Source organism: Dendrobates tinctorius, unplaced genomic scaffold, assembly GCF_039654945.1.
Source record: "Dendrobates tinctorius isolate UK_male_01 unplaced genomic scaffold, ASM3965494v1 ptg000122l, whole genome shotgun sequence".
In the NCBI taxonomy this organism is placed as follows: domain Eukaryota; kingdom Metazoa; phylum Chordata; class Amphibia; order Anura; family Dendrobatidae; genus Dendrobates; species Dendrobates tinctorius.
Genome location: NW_027361790.1, coordinates 6,177,524 through 6,198,138, shown reverse-complemented (window position 1 = coordinate 6,198,138; position 20,615 = coordinate 6,177,524). Strand labels below are relative to the sequence as shown.

The 20,615-nt window shown below is 48.1% G+C and overlaps 1 protein-coding gene across 1 annotated transcript in view; it reads right to left on the bottom strand.

Moving 5' to 3' along the window:
• The window catches only part of LOC141046861 (uncharacterized), an 82,976-nt gene extending 73,408 nt beyond the window's left edge, over positions 1 to 9,568 (bottom strand). Inside the window, exons 1-3 of the mRNA XM_073541532.1 lie at positions 9,319 to 9,568; positions 8,746 to 8,813; positions 7,384 to 7,456 (exon numbers count right to left, since the gene is read on the bottom strand). Coding sequence (XP_073397633.1) covers positions 7,384 to 7,456; positions 8,746 to 8,813; positions 9,319 to 9,568 — 391 coding nt within the window. The remainder of the gene's footprint in view (positions 1 to 7,383; positions 7,457 to 8,745; positions 8,814 to 9,318) is intronic.
• Between the last annotated feature and the right edge of the window lie 11,047 nt (positions 9,569 to 20,615).

Genomic DNA, 20,615 nt, shown 5'->3' with positions numbered 1-20,615 from the left:
CTCAAGAAAAGATGCACATATTGAAAGCTTTGTCGATTGTGTGTGTGGTGTGGTATGTCCATTTGCAGTTGTGCTAGCAATTTGTCAGCTTTATTCCGTTAACGAACGAGACTCAGGCATGCCCCCGCGGTACGCGTCAAGCTTACTAGAGGGATACGCGAGGCTCTGGCACTATCATGGTCTATCATAGCGTTACATGTCTGGGGCTGCATGCGCGCTACACTGAAAGGACCAGCTTTTGTTGCTTACAGGTGCAGATAACCAGCAAAACACCGTTAGTGATGGGGATCTGTGATTCCAATTATTCCCCGCGAACGATGATTTCCCAGTAAGTGCAGGTCAACCGCAATTCCTGAATTAGGCCTAACCAGCATTCCTGAAAAAATGCAAAAAATTACGTGTCCAAACCACAGTTGCTGTAGCTTGCTTAACAGCTCGGCAGCCATTCTCAGGCCCTGTATGGATTCGACAAGATTCTAGAAAGTTGATAAAGGGTACAGATTCACCGAGTAATACGTATATATGTAGCATAGTTTACACATTAAAAACCTATGTCTATATATCAGGAGGCAGGCTCAGACGGTCTCAGGCCCAGTATGGATTAAACGTGATTGTACAAAGGTGAGAAAGGGTACCGTATCACTGGATAACAGGTATGTATAGCATAGTTTACACATTAAAAACCTATGTCTATATAACAGGAGGCAGGCTCAGACTGTCTCAGGCCCAGTATGGATTAGAAATGATTGGACAAAGGTGAGAAAGGGTACTGTATCACTGGATAACAGGTATGTATAGCATAGTTTACACATTAAAAACTTATGTCTATATAACAGGAGGCAGGCTCAGACGGTCTCAGGCCCAGTATGGATTTGACCAGCTTGTGCAAAGTTGAGAAAGGGTACCTTATCACTAGTGTTGAGCGATACCGTTCGATACCCAAAAATATCGTATCGGATGGTATCGGCCAATACGAAAAAAATATCGGGTATCGCCGATTCCGATACCGGAAGTCCCATTCAAGTCAATGGGACTTCCGGTATCGGAATTTAAAAAAGCCCTTTATTTCCTTGTTGGCTAATTCTACATAATTGAAAACAAATAAGAATCATGTAGAATGTATTGTGGGAGGTGGAGGAGACATTAAAGGCATAGTGGTCTATTCAAATCACATGGCATAGCATTAATTACAATTTTTTTTTTCAAGACGTTCGGAGTTAAAAAGATATTGACTATGTTAACTTTTTTATATTTAGTCAGATATGTATGTTTCACAACTTCCATGCTCTTCACCTTCTTTTGTACTTCTCCCACACTTTCTCCTTCATGATCCGCAGCAGTAGCATTTTTTTCATCAACTTTTTCTTCACCTTATTCATCTTCTTCTTCATCACCTTCTTCCCATTAATTTTTTTTTTCCATTCTTCATATTCTTCTTATTCAGCTATTATTAATTTTCATATGCTATTTCTTCATCTTCTTCCTATTCTTCTTTTTATTCATTTTCTTATGGTGACAGGCATTCCTGTAGTACTTATCTATAAAAGTTATAAGATTACACCTTACGTTCTGCCTGTCACAAAAGATTTACAACAGGATTTGTCCGCGTTCAGTTTGGCCTGCAGCAGCAGGCATTTTCCAGGGGCACCACAAGGAGGAACGGACTCACCCCCATTTACTGCTTAGTCTTTTTCTGCTTATAATTTTGATTTCTTCTATGCTGATTTTTAGTCTTATGCTTAATGTTCTTCTGCTTTCTGTTCTTCTGCTTTTGCTTCTTCTGCTTCTTGTTCTTCTGTCTTTTGTTCTGTATCTTGGTGGTTGTCTTCATGTTCTTTGTCCTCTTGGTCTTATTATTTAGGTTCATATTTCGGGTCTTCTTTGGTGTGGTCTTCAGGGTCGTCGTCGTCGTCGTCATGGAGATCAATAAGGATTACCAAAGACAATTTCAAAAAGCTTGATCTTGGAAATGTAGCAGAAGGTACAAGAAGGCTGAGAAACTGGCGAGAACCAGCTGACAGTACTGGAACCCGTAGTGGCAGCAGAAGGAACAATAGCCAATGGCACTACTGAGGAACAGCTGACGGTGCTGGACCCCGGTTACTATGCAGGAGGTACCTGTGCTAGAAACCACTACCAAGGACCAGCTGACGTTGCTGGACCTCGGATACCGAGATGGAGGCACCTAGGCCAAAGGCTCTGGCAAGAACCAGCAGACAGTGCTGGCACCCGGATGGGTAGCAGAAGGAACAAGAGCCAATGGCACTACCGAGGACCAACTGACGGTGCTGGACCACGGTTACTAAGCAGAAGGTACCTGTGCTAAAAAGCACTACCAAGGACCAGCTGACGGTGCTGGACCTCGGATACCGAGATGGAGGCACCTAGGCCAAAGGCTCTGGTGAGAACCAGCAGACAGTGCTGGAACCCGGATGGGTAGCAGAAGGAACAAGAGCCAATGGCACTACCGAGGACCAACTGACGGTGCTGGACCACGGTTACTAAGCAGAAGGTACCTGTGCTGAAAAGCACTACCAAGGACCAGCTGACGGTGCTGGACCTCGGATACCGAGATGGAGGCACCTAGGCCAAAGGCTCTGGCGAGAACCAGCTGACAGTGCTGGAACCCGGGTGGGTAGCAGAAGGTACCCATCCAAAGCAAAGTAGCCAGGCCACAAGCCGGCCGCATTTACCGAAACCCACAGTCCTACAGGGGGTCCATGTCCCATTGACACTACGGATCCAGCCTTCAGTGCCAGTTCCCGCAGCCCACATAGGAGTCACCTAAACTGCAGGCACTGTAGAGTCGGCTAACCCGGCCGCAAGACGACAGGACAACGGATTGGTGGCATAGTGACCTTGACACTACCCGGAAACAGCAGGCGTGCTGAAAACAGGCTGGGCAACAGGGAGTACCCATGCCAAAGACACTGCCGAGAACCAGCTGACGGTGCTGGAACCCAGATGGGTAGCAAAAGCTACAAGAGCCAATGGCACTACCGAGGAACATCTGACGGTGCTGGACCACGGTTACTAGGCAAGAGGTACCTGTGCTAGAAAGCACTACTAAGGACCAGCTGACGGTGCTGGACCTTCGGATACCGAGATGGAGGCACCTAGGCCAAAGGCTCTGGCGAGAACCAGCTGACAGTGCTGGAACCCGGGTGGGTAGCAGAAGGTACCCATCCAAAGCAAAGTTGCCAGGCCGCAAGCCGGCCGCAGTTACCGAAACCCACAGTCCTACAGGGGGTCCATGTCCCATTGGCACTACGGATCCAGCCTTCAGTGCCAGTTCCCGCAGCCCACATAGGAGTTACCTAAACTGCAGGCACCGTAGAGTCGGCTAACCCGGCAACAGGGAGTACCCGTGCCAAAGACACTGCCGAGCACCAACTGGCGTTGTTGGAATCCAGGGACAATCATGGTGAAGGCCGAGGCCTACTTGGTGGTAGATTTAGATTGTTTGTAGGCTACAACAGACTGTCAACGTGCTCCAATAAGGCATCTGTCTCCACTCTGTTTCCAGGATTTCACGTGACCACCAACACCACCAGTTTATGCGTACAGTAGCCGTCTGCCCAATCCACATGTGTTCCTGTGTTACTGGGGTTCTGTAATGTCAGCAGATCCCCTGATGTGTGTCTGCCACTGTCTCACAGGAGACAGTGGCGGACACACATTGGGGGATCTGCTCACGTAACAGAACACCAGGAACAAGTGTGGAATGCATGGACAGCAACTGTGAGCAGGAACTGGCTGTGTTGGAGGTCAGGGGAAATACTAGAGACAGAGTGGAGACAGAGGCCAAATCAGAGAATATTTAAATCTGAAGTAGTTACAATTTGGAGGCAGCAGCAGTTTGCCCTCCACACAGCAGGGGATCAGCTGACGTTACCGAACCCCACTTTCACATGAACGAGTTTTTTTCTGTGTGGACAGCACTTCCGAGCACCAACTGGCGTTGTTGGAGCCCAGGGACAATCAGGGTGCAGGCCGAGGCCTACTAGGAGCCAGGTGTAAATCGGAGGTATTTTGACTTTGGAGGGAGCAGGAAACTTTGCCCTCCACACAGTAGGGGATCAGCTGACGTTACTGAACCCCACTTTCACATGAACAAGTGTTTGTTTCTGTGTGGACAGCACTTCCGAGCAACAACTGACGATGTTGGAGCCCAGGGATAGTCATTTTGTAGGCTGAGGCCTACTTGGAGACAGTTTAAGATAAGACATTGTTTGAATTAGGAGGCAGCAGGAGAGTTTGCCGTACACACAGCAGGGGATCAGCTGACGTTACCGAACCCCACTTACACATGAGCGAGTGTTTTGTCTGTGTGGACAGCACTTCTGAGCACCAACTGGCGGTGTCGGAGCCCAGGGAAAATCAGGTAGTAGGCCGAGGCCTACTTGGTGGCAGTTTTCGATTGTTTCTAGACTACTACTATGTAATACTATTGTAGGAACTCGAGGATTCTGATAGCGTGGGGCAATGAACAGACAGAAGCGGTTTACTTTAGTGCAAATAGTGTATTTTATAACAGCAGTGACACCCAAAAACAATATGCTGATAACCTAAAATGAGACAAGTCCTAAAGCTATATAGCAATTCATTAAAGTTCCTAAAACAGGGTCCTCATAAACATGTGATCCAAGGTGAGTGTAACACTCAGGTGATGTGGCGCAGTTCACAGCGTAGTGATGCAGAGAGAGTCCAATCAGGTATGTAGCAAGCACAGGGAAGTCCAGAACAAGTCTATAGGTAAATCCCAGACGCAGCAAGAACACAGGAAAGTCCAAAGGCTGATTCACAAGTTGATCCCTGGAGCAGCATGAACACAGGTGAGTCCAGAAACATGTTCACATTAAGGCATACGGTAGGTGACAGTTCCGACTGCTCTCATTGGGGAAGAGTGAAGGGTTAAGAACCACACATAGTTCAGGAATACAGTTCTTACCAGATACCATGAACCAAGGGTTAAGTTCCAAAGATGAGTGCAGCTTTCCTAAAGAGAACAGGGAAGGTCCAGAGCCACAGCAGAAGCACACTCAGAAACCAGCAGCACAGCTGAAGGAAGCAGAATACTCCAGCAAGGAAAGGCAGCACCTGAGCCGGTTTTATACACATGAACAGGAAGTAGGGCACACAAGAACAGCAACCTCCATCTTAACAAAGGGCAAATTCATTCACAAGGTGATTTAGAAAACCCGGAATACTGACATTACTCCCCCCCTAGAAACGGCCTCAGGACGATCCCGGACCAGGTTTGTCTGGGTATCTCCAATGAAACTGAGCAACCTTCAGGGGAGCATTGATGTTACTTACTGGTTCCCAGGAATCGTCTTCAGGAGAGTAACCCTGCCATCTAACTAGATACTGAAGCCGGTTTTGATGAAGTCTTGAATCAATAATGTCCTGGACCACAAATTGTTCTTCGCCATTAACCAACACTGGTGGAGGAGGTACGATACGTCCCTGAAACTTGTTAGGAGAAACCGGTTTTAATAAAGAAACATGAAATACTGGGTGTACCTTTAGAGTTCGTGGTAGCTTCAGCCGACAAGCAACGGAGCTCACAATCCCGGTAATTTTGAATGGACCGATGAAATTCTGTCCCAGTTTCTGCGAAGGAACACCCAACCTTAGATTCTTGGTAGACAACCAAACCAAGTCTCCTACCTTATACAAAGGTGCTGGTTTCCGGAACCTATCAGCTGACTTCTTGTAACGCTCCTGTGCTACAGTCAGGGAGTCCTTCAAAACTTCAAGATTACGTTGTAACAGCTCCACTCTGTCTTGAACCGCCGGTAACGAAGAGACAACCGGAGACCTAGGGAGAATATTTGGATGATATCCCAGATTGGCAAAAAAAGGAGTTACCTTTGTGGAACTGCTCTGTGAGTTGTTGTACGAAAATTCTGCTAAAGGAAGTAGCTTCAGCCAGTCATCCTGCAAATGACTGACGTAGCAGCGTAGATATTGCTCCAAGGTTTGATTTGTACGTTCGGTCTGCCCGTTGGTCTGAGGATGGTATGCAGAAGACAAGCAAACATTAATGTGGAGCGCAGAGCAAAATTCTTTCCAAAACCTAGAGGTAAACTGTATTCCCCTGTCAGAGATGATCTCATCTGGTACCCCATGCAGCCGGAAAACGTTCTGGATAACCAGATCCACTGTCTCTGTAGCTGAGGGGAAACCGGTACAAGGAATAAAATGGGCCGCCTTTGTTAAACGGTCCACTACCACCAAAATAGTGTTTTTACCGCCAGAGGTGGGTAATTCCACAGTAAAGTCCATCAAAATAGACCCCCAAGGGCAAGATGGTACGGGTAGTTGGCACAAACCTCATAAGAGCGGACATACTCATTCACATCTTTTAAGCAGGTAGGCCACCAGAAAAAACGACTTAAAAATTCCTGAGTCTTCTGTACCCCCCTATGACCAGCCAATACGGAGTCATGGACCAATTTGAGGATTCGAAGTCTCACAGCCTCTGGGACGTAAATACGTCGATCTCTAAGCCACACACCATTCTGAAAGACAAGATTCACGTTGTCAGGTGGAGCAGCAAGAAATGCATCACCGTCATAGGCCAGCTTGATCTCCTCCCACAAGTCCCGGTCCTGGAGCACTCCTATGAAATTGGCATCAGACAAGATGGTCTTAGACGGGGTCCCAGGCACGGAGTCCACCGTGTGGATTCGGGATAACGCATCGGCCTTCCCATTACGTGCACCTGGGCGGTATGAGATAATAAAATCAAACTGGTGCAAGAACAAACTCCACCTATCTTGTCGGGGAGAAAGACACCTGGCGGATTTAAGAAATTCCAAATTACGATGATCTGTAACCACTACTACCTGTTGAGTTGCTCCATGCAAATGGTGTCTCCATTCTTTAAAGGCGAAAATGATTGCCAAAAGTTCCTTATCTGCAATGTCATAATTTAGTTCAGCAGAAGATAACCTGCGCGAAAAGAAGGCACACGGGTGCAGCAAACCTTTGTCTCCGGTTCGTTGTGAGAGGATAGCTCCCAGTGCACAGTCAGAAGCGTCCACCTCCACGATGAAAGGAAGTGCAGGATCCGGATGCATTAATATCGGAGCCGTGGTAAAACAAACCTTGAGGCGGTCAAAGGCTTCCTGGGCTTGTGAAGACCATACAAACTTCTTCCCCTTCTTAGTAAGGAGAGTGATGGGACGGACAATTTCCGAAAAATTCCGGATAAAACGTCTATAAAAATTAGCAAAACCAATAAATCCTTGTACCTCTTTGATGTTTCCTGGTACCGGCCAGTCTATGATCGCCTGGATCTTGCTGGATTCCATGTTCAATCCCTGGGAGAAATAATATAGCCCAGAAATTGAATTTCGGAGCAATGAAACTCACATTTTTCGAGTTTGATGTATAAATGATTCTCTCTTAAACGTCTGAGCACGGTCTTGATATGTTCCTGATGTTCCTGTAGAGAATCAGAGAAGATTAAGATGTCATCCAGGTAAATTACCACATAATGGTCCAATAAATCCCTGAAGATATCATTGGCTAAGTGTTGAAAAGCAGCAGGAGCGTTACACAGTCCGAATGGCATCACTAAATATTCAAAATGTCCATACCGGCATCTAAAAGCCGTCTTCCATTCGTCTCCGGGACGTATACGGAGTAAATTATATGCCCCACGAAGGTCTAATTTGGTAAACACCTTGGCTTGACGGACTCTTTCCAACATTTCAGGAATTAGTGACAACGGGTACCTGTTACGAATGGTTACCTTATTTAGCTCCCGGTAGTCAATGCAGGGTCTTAGAGTCCCATCTTTCTTCTTTACAAAGAATATTGGGGCTCCCGCTGGTGAAGAGGATGGTCGGATAAACCCCTTGGCTAGGTTCTCATCTATATACTCTCGTAATGTTTTTAGTTCTGGAGCTGCCAGCGGGTAAACATGGCCGAAAGGGATCGCTGCCCCAGGAAGCAATTCTATGGGGCAGTCATATGGTCTATGTGGTGGGAGTTAGTCTGCCTTCCTTTTGTCACAAACGTCTGCGAATTCCTGGTAAACCAGAGGGAGAGTGGGTACCTGTATTGCCTCTTCCACGTCCCGGGTAACTGGAACCGTGACTGTTGGACAGATGGTAGGACTACCCTTCGAGGGGAAGGATATCTCCTTGGTTTCCCAATTGATGTTTGGATTTTGCGACCGTAGCCAGGGAATTCCTAAAATTATAGGAAAATGAGAAGATATTAGCATAAATGAAAGGGTTTCCTGATGGTCTGGTTCCATCTTACACTCCAGGAGCACCGTTTCCCGGTCTACTGGTCCAGAAGTTAATGGGGAACCATCCACCGTTTCCATGGTGACTGGAGAAGCTCGTAGTTGTGTCCTTATACCATGTTTCCTGGCAAAAGAAGAATCCATGAAATTCCCACCTGCTCCAGAGTCTATCATAGCAGAACTTGGTATCCACTGACCTTCCCACAGAATCTGAATAGGAAGAGAACAATGTGAATATTTTTCCCCTTGATCTTTAGGGGAAGTCGACATCAATGTTGGGGGAAACACAGCGTCTAGGTGTAGACTGGTCTCCGAAACTTCAGACTCAGCGTCCGTATTGTCATAATCCCCTACTGCCGCTAACACCTTGTTAGGTCGCCTGGGACATTTAGGACAATTAATGAGGAAATGGTCTGATTGACCGCAATAAAAACATAATCGTTCACGGAAACGGTATTCCAGGCGTTCATTATTCTCACGTCTTTGTAGCGCGTCCACTTGCATAGGCACCTCCTCAGTCTCCCGCGGGTTTTTGCCTGTAGTTTCCCTAGATGGAAGAGAAAAATTAGCAATGCGATTTAAAGCTGCCCATTTCTCTTGTCTACATTCAGTTAGGCGAATGTCAATACGCACACAGTGTTGTAAAAACAACTCGAACTCCTGTGGGGACTCGGAACGAGCTAGCTCATCCTTGATTGCACTGGATAAACCTTTCCTAAAAATTGGCAATAAAGCATTGTTTTCCCAGTTGGTATCCACCACTAACCTCTTAAATTCGGTAACATATTCTATGACTGAGCGCTTCCCCTGGCGTAATGACAGCAGGGCAGATTCAGCGGTGGCACGGCGGTTGGGATCGTCGAATATTTGCGCCATAGATGTCAGAAAATCATCCAAATTATTTAGACGGGTATCGTGACTTTCAACCATAGGATTTTCCCAAGCCAGAGCCCGTGATGTCAACAACATAATACATAAAACCTTAGATCTATCAGACCGGTAGTAAGAGGCATGTACATAAAAAAATAATATGCATTGATTAACAAACCCACGAAATTGACTTCGGTCACCATTAAACCGGAATGGGGGCAACTTGGGCATACTGGGGGACAGTATACGCTCAGTAGGTAAGGCCTCCTGGACTTCCGTCCTGGTACGTAGATCTTGGAGAGCCTGACCAAACACCTGTGCATTGTGGTCCACCTGGGACTCCAAGTCTCTGAGCTTATTTTGTAAAGCCCCCACCTCCTGCTGCAAGGAGTTAATCATAGAAAACATCTTGTCCGCTTGTGACTGTGACATTGCCCCAGCAGAATCCTCTTTTGGCTGGAGTATCCTGTAATACTATTGCAGGAACTCGAGGATTCTGATAGCGTGGGGCAATGAACAGACAGAAGCGGTTTACTTTAGTGCAAATAGTGTATTTTATAACAGCAGTGACACCCAAAAACAATATGCTGATAACCTGAAATGAGACAAGTCCTAAAGCTATATAGCAATTCATTAAAGTTCCTAAAACAGGGTCCTCATAAACATGTGATCCAAGGTGAGTGTAACACTCAGGTGATGTGGCGCAGTTCACAGCGTAGTGATGCAGAGAGAGTCCAATCAGGTATGTAGCAAGCACAGGGAAGTCCAGAACAAGTCTATAGGTAAATCCCAGACGCAGCAAGAACACAGGAAAGTCCAAAGGCTGATTCACAAGTTGATCCCTGGAGCAGCATGAACACAGGTGAGTCCAGAAACAGGTTCACATTAAGGCATACGGTAGGTGACAGTTCCGACTGCTCTCATTGGGGAAGAGTGAAGGGTTAAGAACCACACATAGTTCAGGAATACAGTTCTTACCAGATACCATGAACCAAGGGTTAAGTTCCAAAGATGAGTGCAGCTTTCCTACAGAGAACAGGGAAGGTCCAGAGCCACAGCAGAAGCACACTCAGAAACCAGCAGCACAGCTGAAGGAAGCAGAATACTCCAGCAAGGAAAGGCAGCACCTGAGCCGGTTTTATACACATGAACAGGAAGTAGGGCACACAAGAACAGCAACCTCCATCTTAACAAAGGGCAAATTCATTCACAAGCTGATTTAGAAAACCCGGAATACTGACATACTAACTGTCAATGTACTCCAATTAGGCCTCTGTCTTCACTCTGTTTCGAGTATTTCCTCTGGCTTCCAACCACGCCAGTTGCTGCTCTGAAAAGCCATCTGCACAACCCACAGTTGTTCCTGTGTTACTGGGGTTCTGTAACAGCAGCTTCTCCCTAGAGGTGAGTCAGGCAATGTCTCATGCTCTGTCCACTTTTCCACTACAAGTTGTGGGAATGTAGACAAAGCAGGAGACATTGCCGGACTCACCTCTGGAGATGAGCAGATGTTACAGGACCCAGGTACCACAGGAACAAGTGTGGATTGTGCAGACGGCACTTGAGAGCAGAAACAGGCGGTGTTGTAGGCCGGAGGAAATACTCAAAACAGAGTGGAGACAGAGGGCAAATCAGAGAACATATTAAATCAGAGGTAGTCAGAAGTTGTAGGCAGCAGGAGAGTTTGATGTACACACAGCAGGGGATCAGCTGACGTTACCGAACCCCACTTACACATGAGCGAGTGTTTTGTCTGTGCGGACAGCACTTCTGAGCACCAACTGGCGGTGTCGGAGCCCAGGGAAAATCAGGTAGTAGGCCGAGGCCTACTTGGAGCCAGGTGTAAATCTGAGGTTGTTTGACTGTGGAGGGAGCAGGACACTTTGCCATACACACAGCAGGGGATCAGCTGATGTTACCGAACCCCACTTACACATGAGCGAGTGTTTTGTCTGTGTGGACAGCACTTCTGAGCACCAACTGGCGGTGTCGGAGCCCAGGGAAAATCAGGTAGTAGGCCGAGGCCTACTTGGAGCCAGGTGTAAATCTGAGGTTGTTTGACTGTGGAGGGAGCAGGACACTTTGCTATACACACAGCAGGGGATCAGCTGACGTTACCGAACCCCACTTACACATGAGCGAGTGTTTTGTCTGTGTGGACAGCACTTCTGAGCAACAACGGGCGTTGCTGTAGCCCAGGAAATAAAGTTCAGGTCATCGAAACATGAACACAACAGGAGACCTGGATCCTGTTGCCAGCCAATTATTTATTCTGGAAGAGGACTGGCAAATTCAGGTGAGATCCAAGCCTTGTTCATTTTCAGAAAAGTAAGCCGGTCAACATTATTTGCGGATAGTCGGGTGCGACGGTCTGTTACCACACCACCTGCAGCACTAAAGACACGTTCCGATAATACACTGGCAGCAGGGCAAGCCAGCACCTCCAATGCATACTGGCTAAGCTCTGGCCATGTATCCAGCTTAGAGACCCAATACTTGAACGGGGAAGAGCCGTCTGGGAGTACACTAACAGGGCAAGACAAGTAGTCCTGCTGACTGGAGCCGTCTGTGATGGTGTAGCCGTTTGTGGCGGTCCCACAAAACTTTTCCACATTTGGGCCATACTGGCCTTGCCTTGTCCTGCGGCACTGCCTCTGCTACCTCTTTGTGCAGAGCTTCCTCCACTGCCTCTACCCACATGGCTGCTTTGAAAAGCACTACCAGCAACACTTGCGGGGGGAATGGAGAACATGATGGCCTGCACAAGTGTTTCTTGGTACTCCCGCATTTTTCGCTCCCGGTTCAACTGTGGTATGAGGCTTTGTAAGTTGTCCCGGTAGCGAGGATCTAGGAGGGTGTACACCCAATAATCAGCCGTGTGGAGAATGTTGGTGATGCGGCGGTCATTTAACAAGCACTGCAGCATGAAATCAACCATGTGCTGCAGACTGCCACCTGGACCGGAAACGCTGTCCCCAGCTTGAGGCAGCATCTCAGCCTGCTCAGCATCACCCCACCCTCGCTGTACACACTGACTACTAGAGCCTTGTGTACCTCCGTCCTCTGGAGAGATGTATTCCTCCTCCTCCATTGACTCCTCGTCATTCTCCTCACTAAGTGTCCCCTGCCTGGGCCTTTGTGTGGAGGCACGTTGCGCAGACTTGCCAGAAGCAGATGGCATTTCTGACTCCTCATCCTCGACCTCTTCAAAAACCTCCTCACTTAGTGCTTGTAAGGTTTTTTGAAGCAGACAGATAAGGGGGACAGTCATGCTGACTAGTGCATCATCTGCACTGGCCATCCGCGTGGAGTCATCGAAGGCACGCAAAACTTGGCAGATGTCCCTCATAGTGGCCCACTCAGTGGTGGTGAAGTGTGTCCGGCGCACAGTGCGACTTGTTTGCGCCTGATGCAGCTGGTACTCCATTACTGCTGCCTGCTGCTCACACAACCGCTCCAACATATGTAACGTTGAATTCCACCTGGTGGGGAGGTCACATATGATGCGATGTTCTGGCAGGCGGAATCGGCGTTGCAGAGATGCAATGCGCGATCTTGCCATGCTGGAACGCCGCAAGTGAGCACACTCTAGGCGAACCTTGTGCAGCAGTGCATCAAGATCCGGATAGTCCCTCAGAAAGCTCTGCACGACCAAATTGAGCACGTGTGCCAGACATGGTATTTGGGTGAGGTTGCCTAGGCCCAGAGCTGCCACTAGATTTCGGCCATTGTCACTCACTACCAAACCTGGCTGGAGATTCGCTGGCACAAACCACACATTGCTCTCCCCTGCTTGATGGCATTCCAGAGCTCCTGTGCTGTGTGGCTCTGATTCCCCAAAGAAATTAATTTAAGGACGGCCTGTTGCTGTTTGGCCACACCTGTGCTCATATCTGGCCTAACAGGCTCATGCAGTGCTGATTCCGAGGAACTAGAGTAGGAGGAGGACTCAATATGTACAGACTGCATTCCTGCAATCCTTGGAGTTGGCAGAATACGTACAGAGCCACTCTCCAGATCTGTACCTGGCTCCACAACATTGACCCAATGGGCAGTGAGGGAAAGGTATCGTCCCTGTCCATGGCTACTGGTCCACGCAACGGTGGTCAGGTGGACCTTGCTACTGACGGCGTTTAGTAGCGCATTTTTAATTTTTACCTCCACATGCTTTTGCAGGGCAGGGACGGCTTGCCTGCTGAAATAAAAGCGGCTGGGCACATTATATTGTGGAACTGCCAATGACATCAAGTTCCGGAAGGTGTCAGTCTCCACCAGCCTGAATGACAGCATCTCAAGGGCCAGTAGTTTGGCAATGCCGGCATTCAGAGCCAGTACTTGGGGATGGTTTGCCGAGTATGGCCGCTTTTTCTCCCATGCCTGTGCTACCGATTGCTGGTGAGTGGCCTGGGAGTGTGCTGATGACTGAGAACGTGCTTCAGTGGGTGGAATTTCACTGGGTCTCTGGACAACAGTGGCAGTGGTTCTTCCATGGCGTTCCAGTGAGGAAGCCGAACCAGCTGTGTGTGAGCTGGAGGAAGAGGCCCCAACACGAGCTGAAGAGGTGGTAGGTGCTGCTGAAGGTTGGCCTACATCTTCAGTGTGTCTGTGTAACTCCACCTCGTGCTTGGTACGCACATGTTTCCACATATTTGTGGTATTGAGGTTCCTCACATTTTTCCCTCGTTTAACTTTCTGATGACAGAGCTTGCAAGTCCTGGGAGCGCCCGTTTTCTGTTTTGGAAGAGGATTGCTCCTCACGGGTGCCAAAGTGGATGCTACAGGCAACCAAGTCTGCCCCCGCCCTCTCCCTCCTCTTTTGGCCGTTCGGGGAATCTCTTCCTCAGAGCTGCTCCCACCACCTTCCTGTGGCTGACGCCATGATGGGTCAAGGACCTCATCATCTCCACTCCCCTCTTCAAGCACCGGCTGGTCCTGGGTTGTCTCGCCAGCACCGTACGCACCAGAAATTGGCAACTGAGTCTCATCATCATCAGATGAGCAGTGAGGTGTGCTGACAATAGGCACTGGCCCACCCGCCTCTTCAGATTCAGAGTGACAAAGCAGTTGCGCATCACTGCATACTCCCTCTTCTTCACGCTCTAGAATGCTGCTTGGCTGGCCACCTCTTTCCAAGCCAACAGATTCTGAGAACAGAAGTAAAGATTGAGATGGCTCCTGTCCAGGGCTCTCAGACTGCCTGGGCAATTTGGCAGGTGGTGAAGAGACAGATGGTTGCTCTTCAGTGCTCTGGCCTTGGGAGGATGCGGAAGTCATTGAAGTGGATGCGTTAGCTGCCATCCATCCGACAACGGCTTCAATTTGTTCGTCATGCAGCAGTTGGGTATGGCGAGGTCGTACAAAGCTGCGCATGAAGTACTGTTGCCTGGTAAAAGTGGGGGATGCCGGGTCACTGGTGGCCGCAGCAGACACCGAATCCCCACACCCTCTCCCTGCTGAATCCCCCCGTCCTCTCCCTGCTGAAACTCCATGGCCACGACCACGTGCCTTACTCCCTGCCTTCTTCATCTTGGTAGACTGATAAAGATAGGCAGAAAAGTAAAAAAGGGGTGGCTTAGTGTTCTTATTCCTGAAAACCTGCTAACAAGTATAAGAAACACTAGTTTGGCTAAGACTAAGAGTGTGTGTACTACACTTTAATATGATCTAATGTGGCCTACACAACTGTAAAGTGGAGTGTTTGGTGAACTTTATTTCCTTTTTTTTTTTTTGGAAGCTAGTTTGAAAGCTATAGTATCACAAACTTTTTGGAGCGATTACAATGCAGGAAGCACAAGCCAGCAAAAAGGCTCCTCTATCTAATCCTATATAGTGTTTGCAACCAACCAATGACAATGGATGCGGATGGAAGCACACTAATATAGGAGCAAAAATCTGGCTAAATTTGCTGCAAAAAAAGGACTATGTATGAGGCAGTGACGCACGCTGAGCGGACTACAGCTAGCGGTGGCTGTAGAACACACTGCAACGTGAGCTGCACTCACACACAGAGAGACCTATCAGACAGCCAAAAACAGTGCAGAGAAATGGGCTATAGCACTGAAAGGCTGCTGAAAGGCTCCGCTGTCCACTCCTTTAGTGTTTGCAACCAACGTATATGGATATTTATGGAAGCACACTATACAGGAGAAAAAAAAAGCAGCAATAAAAGAAAAATGTGTATGAGGCAGAGACACACGCTGGCCGGCCTACAAGCAGATGTGCCTGCAGGACACACTACACAGTGTGGGTCTGCACTCACACAGCCCTTACAGACAGCTATTAAAACAGCGCTGCTGGGCTACAAAAATGCTACAGTGGTTGATTATGTAGCCTGGGTAGAGCAATAGATATGTTTGATGATCGCTATTTCTAACTGTCCCTCACAGTCTTCAACAGCAGCCTGTCCCTAACTGAATTCACAGCAGAGTGAACCCGAAATGGCGGCTGCTGCGGTTTTTATAGTGCATCATGACATCATTTCAGCAGCCAATCACAGCCATGCCAGTAGTTAACATGCCTACATGCCTAACAGGATGTGCCCACACTTCTGAGGATCCCCATTGGCTGAATCAAATCGAGCGGGCTCCTAGCATTATGGGAACTTCCGATTCCGGTATTCGATATGAAAAAAGTATCGGAACTAAGTATCGGAATTCCGATACAGCTAATATCGGCCGATACCCGATACTTGCGGTATCGGAATGCTCAACACTACTTATCACTGGATAGCAGGTATATATAGCATAGTTTAAATATTTAAAATCTCCATGTTCTCAGTATGCATTAGACAACAATCTAAAAAGAAGAAAAAAGGAAATGTATTTGAAGCGTACACCAGTATACACTTTTGGTGGTATTTTTAAATCTTCATATATATTTCTGTCTCAGTAAGACAATCCAGACTCTCCGCAATAGGAAATGAGATGCATACAATTATTGACATAAATTCTAGTGATTGCAGAAATCTAGGAATTCCTATTCACGGGATAAACTTCCGTCACAATTCTCAGAGGCGATACAGACCCTCAATTAATTAGTGTGTGGAGACAGCGAAAACTTTTCTTTGTGAAGAAAGTGTTGCTGTATCGCAGTACCGTTGATCCCATCGCCATTACTCATATCCATATAATTTTGATCACAGAGAGAGATGTAAACATGGTGCTCACTGCCTATCATGCTCTGTCACGTAACTTTGGAGTGCAAAAGACAGAAGCCATAGGAGATTCATTTGGATTGGCATGAGAGGGCACATTTAAAAATGTGCGCTGGAATGTCACACGTCTGTGGGTAGGAAAACTGTGAAAGCTGATGAGAAACCACCACTGCATCTCATTGTGAGTCGACGTCCATAAGAAATGGAAGCCATTGATCATCTGAAGCTAGATCCCGGCCAGCGGGACAGGGCATAGCTACGTCTTAACCATCATCTTCTATCAGTTCACCAAATTTGTAGTGGCAGTCCCAGTGAAGGATTTGACAGCCCAGACTACACAGCGGAGGAGCAGGGAGAGGTAAACATTGCAAATGCTGGGGCCCTGCCAAAGCAAGGGGGGCCCACTCGTGGGTGTCGGTACTGGCACTGGGCCCCTCATAGTACGGCGGTGTGTCTGACGGTGGGTGTGCACCCCCACCGTCAGAGACACTTGATTGCACTATGAGGGACTCTGTGCCAGTGCCCGCGCCCAAGAGTCTGCCCACCCACCTGTCCAGGGCAACGGCACTCGCACGGTTGCGTACACTAGATAGTGACCCCGGCCATAGGGGAAGGATGCAGCCCAGTTAGGGAGGTTTTACAAAATGGCATATGTTGATGTGGGACATTCACCTGCTGCTAAAAGCGAAATTGGTCAAGTCCCAGGAAGAGGTGGACCAAAGAAAGACATTTTTCTGTCAACCTATGTGTCATCAGGGTAAGGTGTGACAAAATCCTTGGAAACCCATGCATGGTTCATTTTAATGAAGGTTAGATCATCCACATTTTGGGTCGACAGACGGGTCCTTTTTTTCTGTCAGGATTGATCCAGCAGCACTGAAGACTCTTTCCGATAGCACACATGCAGCTGGGCAAGCGAGCTCCTGTAAGGCATATTGTGCCAATTCAGGCCAGGTGTCCAGTTTAGCTGCCCAATAGTCAAATGGGAATGACCTGTGAGGGAGAACATTGATATGAGAGGAAAAGTAGTTTGTAACCATAGTTGACAAGTGCTGTCTCCTGTCACTTTCAATTGATGCAGTATTACCAGTCGTGTGAGCGGGACTTGAAAAATCAGTCCATAACATTGTCATGAAACCCCTGTCTCCAACACCACTTCTGATGTGTGCACCACCAACACCTCTTCCAAGTTGCCCCCAGCCCCTACGGCTCGTGTGAGAACCATCACCGCTGCTGTGTGCTGGGAATTCCTCAACCAACCGGTTTACCAGAATTGCTTGTTTGTTAGCCAATATTAGGTGAAGGTTCTCATGTGGCATGATGTTTTGGAATTTGCCTTTATAGCGTGGATCCAGGATGCTGGCCAACCAGTAGTCATCATCTTTCATCATTTTGGCAATGCAGGGGTCCCTTTTTAGGATCTGCACGGCATAATCTGACATGTGGGCCAATGTTTCCGGTGTCAATGATGCACTGCGAGTGCTGGGTGGAAGAGCACTTTCAGGCAAATCCACATCCCTCCAGTCACGCACAAACCCAGTACCAGACCTTGCCGTGCCAACATTTTCTCTTGCCCCACGAGAAGCATCCTCCTCCCCTAAATAATCATCTCCATCATCATCCTACTCTTCTTCCTCTACCTCGTCCACGAAAGTTCCCTGTGCATTCCTCAAAACATTGAAGGACTTTACAGAGGTCTTTCAGCTTCGACCACTGCACACTTGTCAACTCCCTGTCTGCCCTCAAAGTGCCTGCCCATGTATCCTCCCACAAATGCATTACAGCCTGCCTCTGTTCGCACAGCCGCTCAACCATGTGCAGGGTGGAGTTCCACCTTGTTGCAACGTCGATAATTAGGCAGTGCTCGGGAAGGTGAAGCAATCGCTGCAGCTTCTGCATACGACTGGGGTGTACCGGCGACCGGCGGATGTGCCAGCACAGTCTTCGAACCTTATGGAGCAGGCCTGTTAACTCCGGATAATTAGTGAGGAAGCACTGCACCACCAGGTTCAAGGTGTGAGCCAAGCAAGGTATGTGTCTGAGTTTTGAAAGGGCTATGGCTGCCACAAAATTCCGGCCGTTATCACTAACTACCTTGCCTGCCTCAAGATGTAGACTGCCCAGCCATGACTCAGTTTGTCGCTGAAAGTAGTCGGCCAGTACCTCTGCCGTGTGTCTGTCGCCCAAACACATCATCTGCAACACAGCCTGCTGATGCTTTCCACTAGCTGATTGATAGTGGGACACATCGTGTGCACCACTGTCAGCTGCGGATGCAGTGCTCGTGTGACTGCGCTCTGTGGACGAGCTTTCGCTTCTGGAGGAGGAGGAGGAGGAGAAGGAGGGTCGAACGCCTAGAGCCAAATGTTTCCTATACCGTGGGCTAGGCAGCACTGTGCCATCACAGCTGTCCCCTGTGGACCCTGCATCCACCACATTAACCCAGTGCACAGTGATGGACACGTAACGGCCCTGGCCATGCCTACTGGACCATGCATCAGTTGTGAGGTGCACCTTTCCACTCACTGATTGCTTGAGTGCATGGACAATGCGGTCTTTCACATGAAGGTGGAGGGCTGGGATGGCTTTGCGAGAAAAGAAGTGGCGACTGGGTAGGTCATAGCGTGGTAATGCTTTCAACCAACCGATAGGGCATCATCTCTAATGAGATTAGTTTGGCAATGTGGGCGTTCAAACCCACCGTACGCGGATGAGAGGATGAGTACTTTCTTGTCCTACTCATAGTCTCTGGTAGGGTGAGCTGGACTTGAGAGCTGCATATGGTGGAACTAGCGGTGGACATGGCAGACTGAGAGAGGGTTGATGATGCTGATGGAGTTGGTGTTCTTTCTGATGGTCTAGATTCAGTCTTTCGTTGCAATAACAGTGTGATTCCCTGACTGATTTGCACTTGCGACGACAACTCAACATTTGCTGCTGGTGGTGTGCTAACCGGTGGACTTACAGTGGGGGAAACAATGTAGCGTTGCTGACTACCTTCTTTGGGAGCAGTAGCCCATGCGGTACGTGAGTTTTGGTAGTCCGTCCACGCTTGCAAGTGCATGGTGGTTAAATGTCTAAGCATGCAATTGGTATTCAAATTTCTCAGATTTTTCCCTCGGCTAAAGGTCTTTGCGCACTTCTTACAGATAACCTTTGCCTGATCATTAGGATTTTGTTCAAAAAAGTGCCACACTGCACTCTTCCTACTATGGAAGACATTTTTAGGCCTTGCACGCTGTGCTATTTTGACCGTCTGGCCAAGCTGTCCTGCAACTATTTTGGTTTTTGTAACCTGTTTTTGGACTGCTCCGGGCCTGCCAGATAACAGCTGTTGCGATGTCGATGCCCGCTGCGGATGCTCCTCCTCCTCTTCTGAGCTATTGGCAGCGGCACCCTCTACCCCCAATGGATGCCAATCTGGGTCAACAACTGGGTCATCCATCACCTCCTCTTCAATGTCATGTGCACCTTCCTCTGTGTCACCGTGTATGGTGGTATAGTATGCAGGAAGGGGCACCTGAGTGTCATCTGGGCCAGATTCTGGCTCAGTACACTGCGAGGACAATGTAGTGCTCTGAGTGAATGTACCAGCAGAATCATCTATCAGTGGCTGTGCATCAGTACACTCCATGTCAGATTCATCTTTGCCTGGGTAATTCACGAATTGACTTGATAACCCAGGCATGGTATGTGAAAACAGCTCCATGGAGTAGTCTGTAGTGTGGCTTGCCGCATCCTTCTATTTTGGTTGGGGTGAACGACACAAGGAAAGGTGTGGTTCATGAAAATGAGCCTCCAAAGATGACTCAGTGCTTTTATTTTGTAAAACTTCAGAAGAGGAGGTGATAGAGCTGGAGGCTGAGTCAGCAATGTAAGCCAAAACTTGCTCTTGAAGCTCCGGCTTTAAAAGCGGTTTACCTACTCTCAGAAAAGGGAGCCTTCGAGGCCTTGTGGAGCCAGACCATGATGCAGGCTCAACACATCCTGCATTAGGTGCTATTTTGCTTTTGCCACTACCAGCAGATCCACCACCAACACCAACACCATCATTACTAGCTGCCAACCCCCGCCCACTTCCACGGACTCTTCCACCACACTTCCTCATTCCTCATTTTTGGGGAAAATGTACCCAAAAAACCACCAACTATATGGTACTGTAAAACAAGGTACAAGGTGTATATAGTAGTGGGGAGAATTGAAATCTCTGTAGACTTCAGGACACAGTTGGATTCTGTCAGGCCCTGTTTATTTTACACCGCAATGTGACAGGCAGATTCTGGATGGTGTAATAAAGGTGGATAGAGGACTGTGGAGAATTGGAAT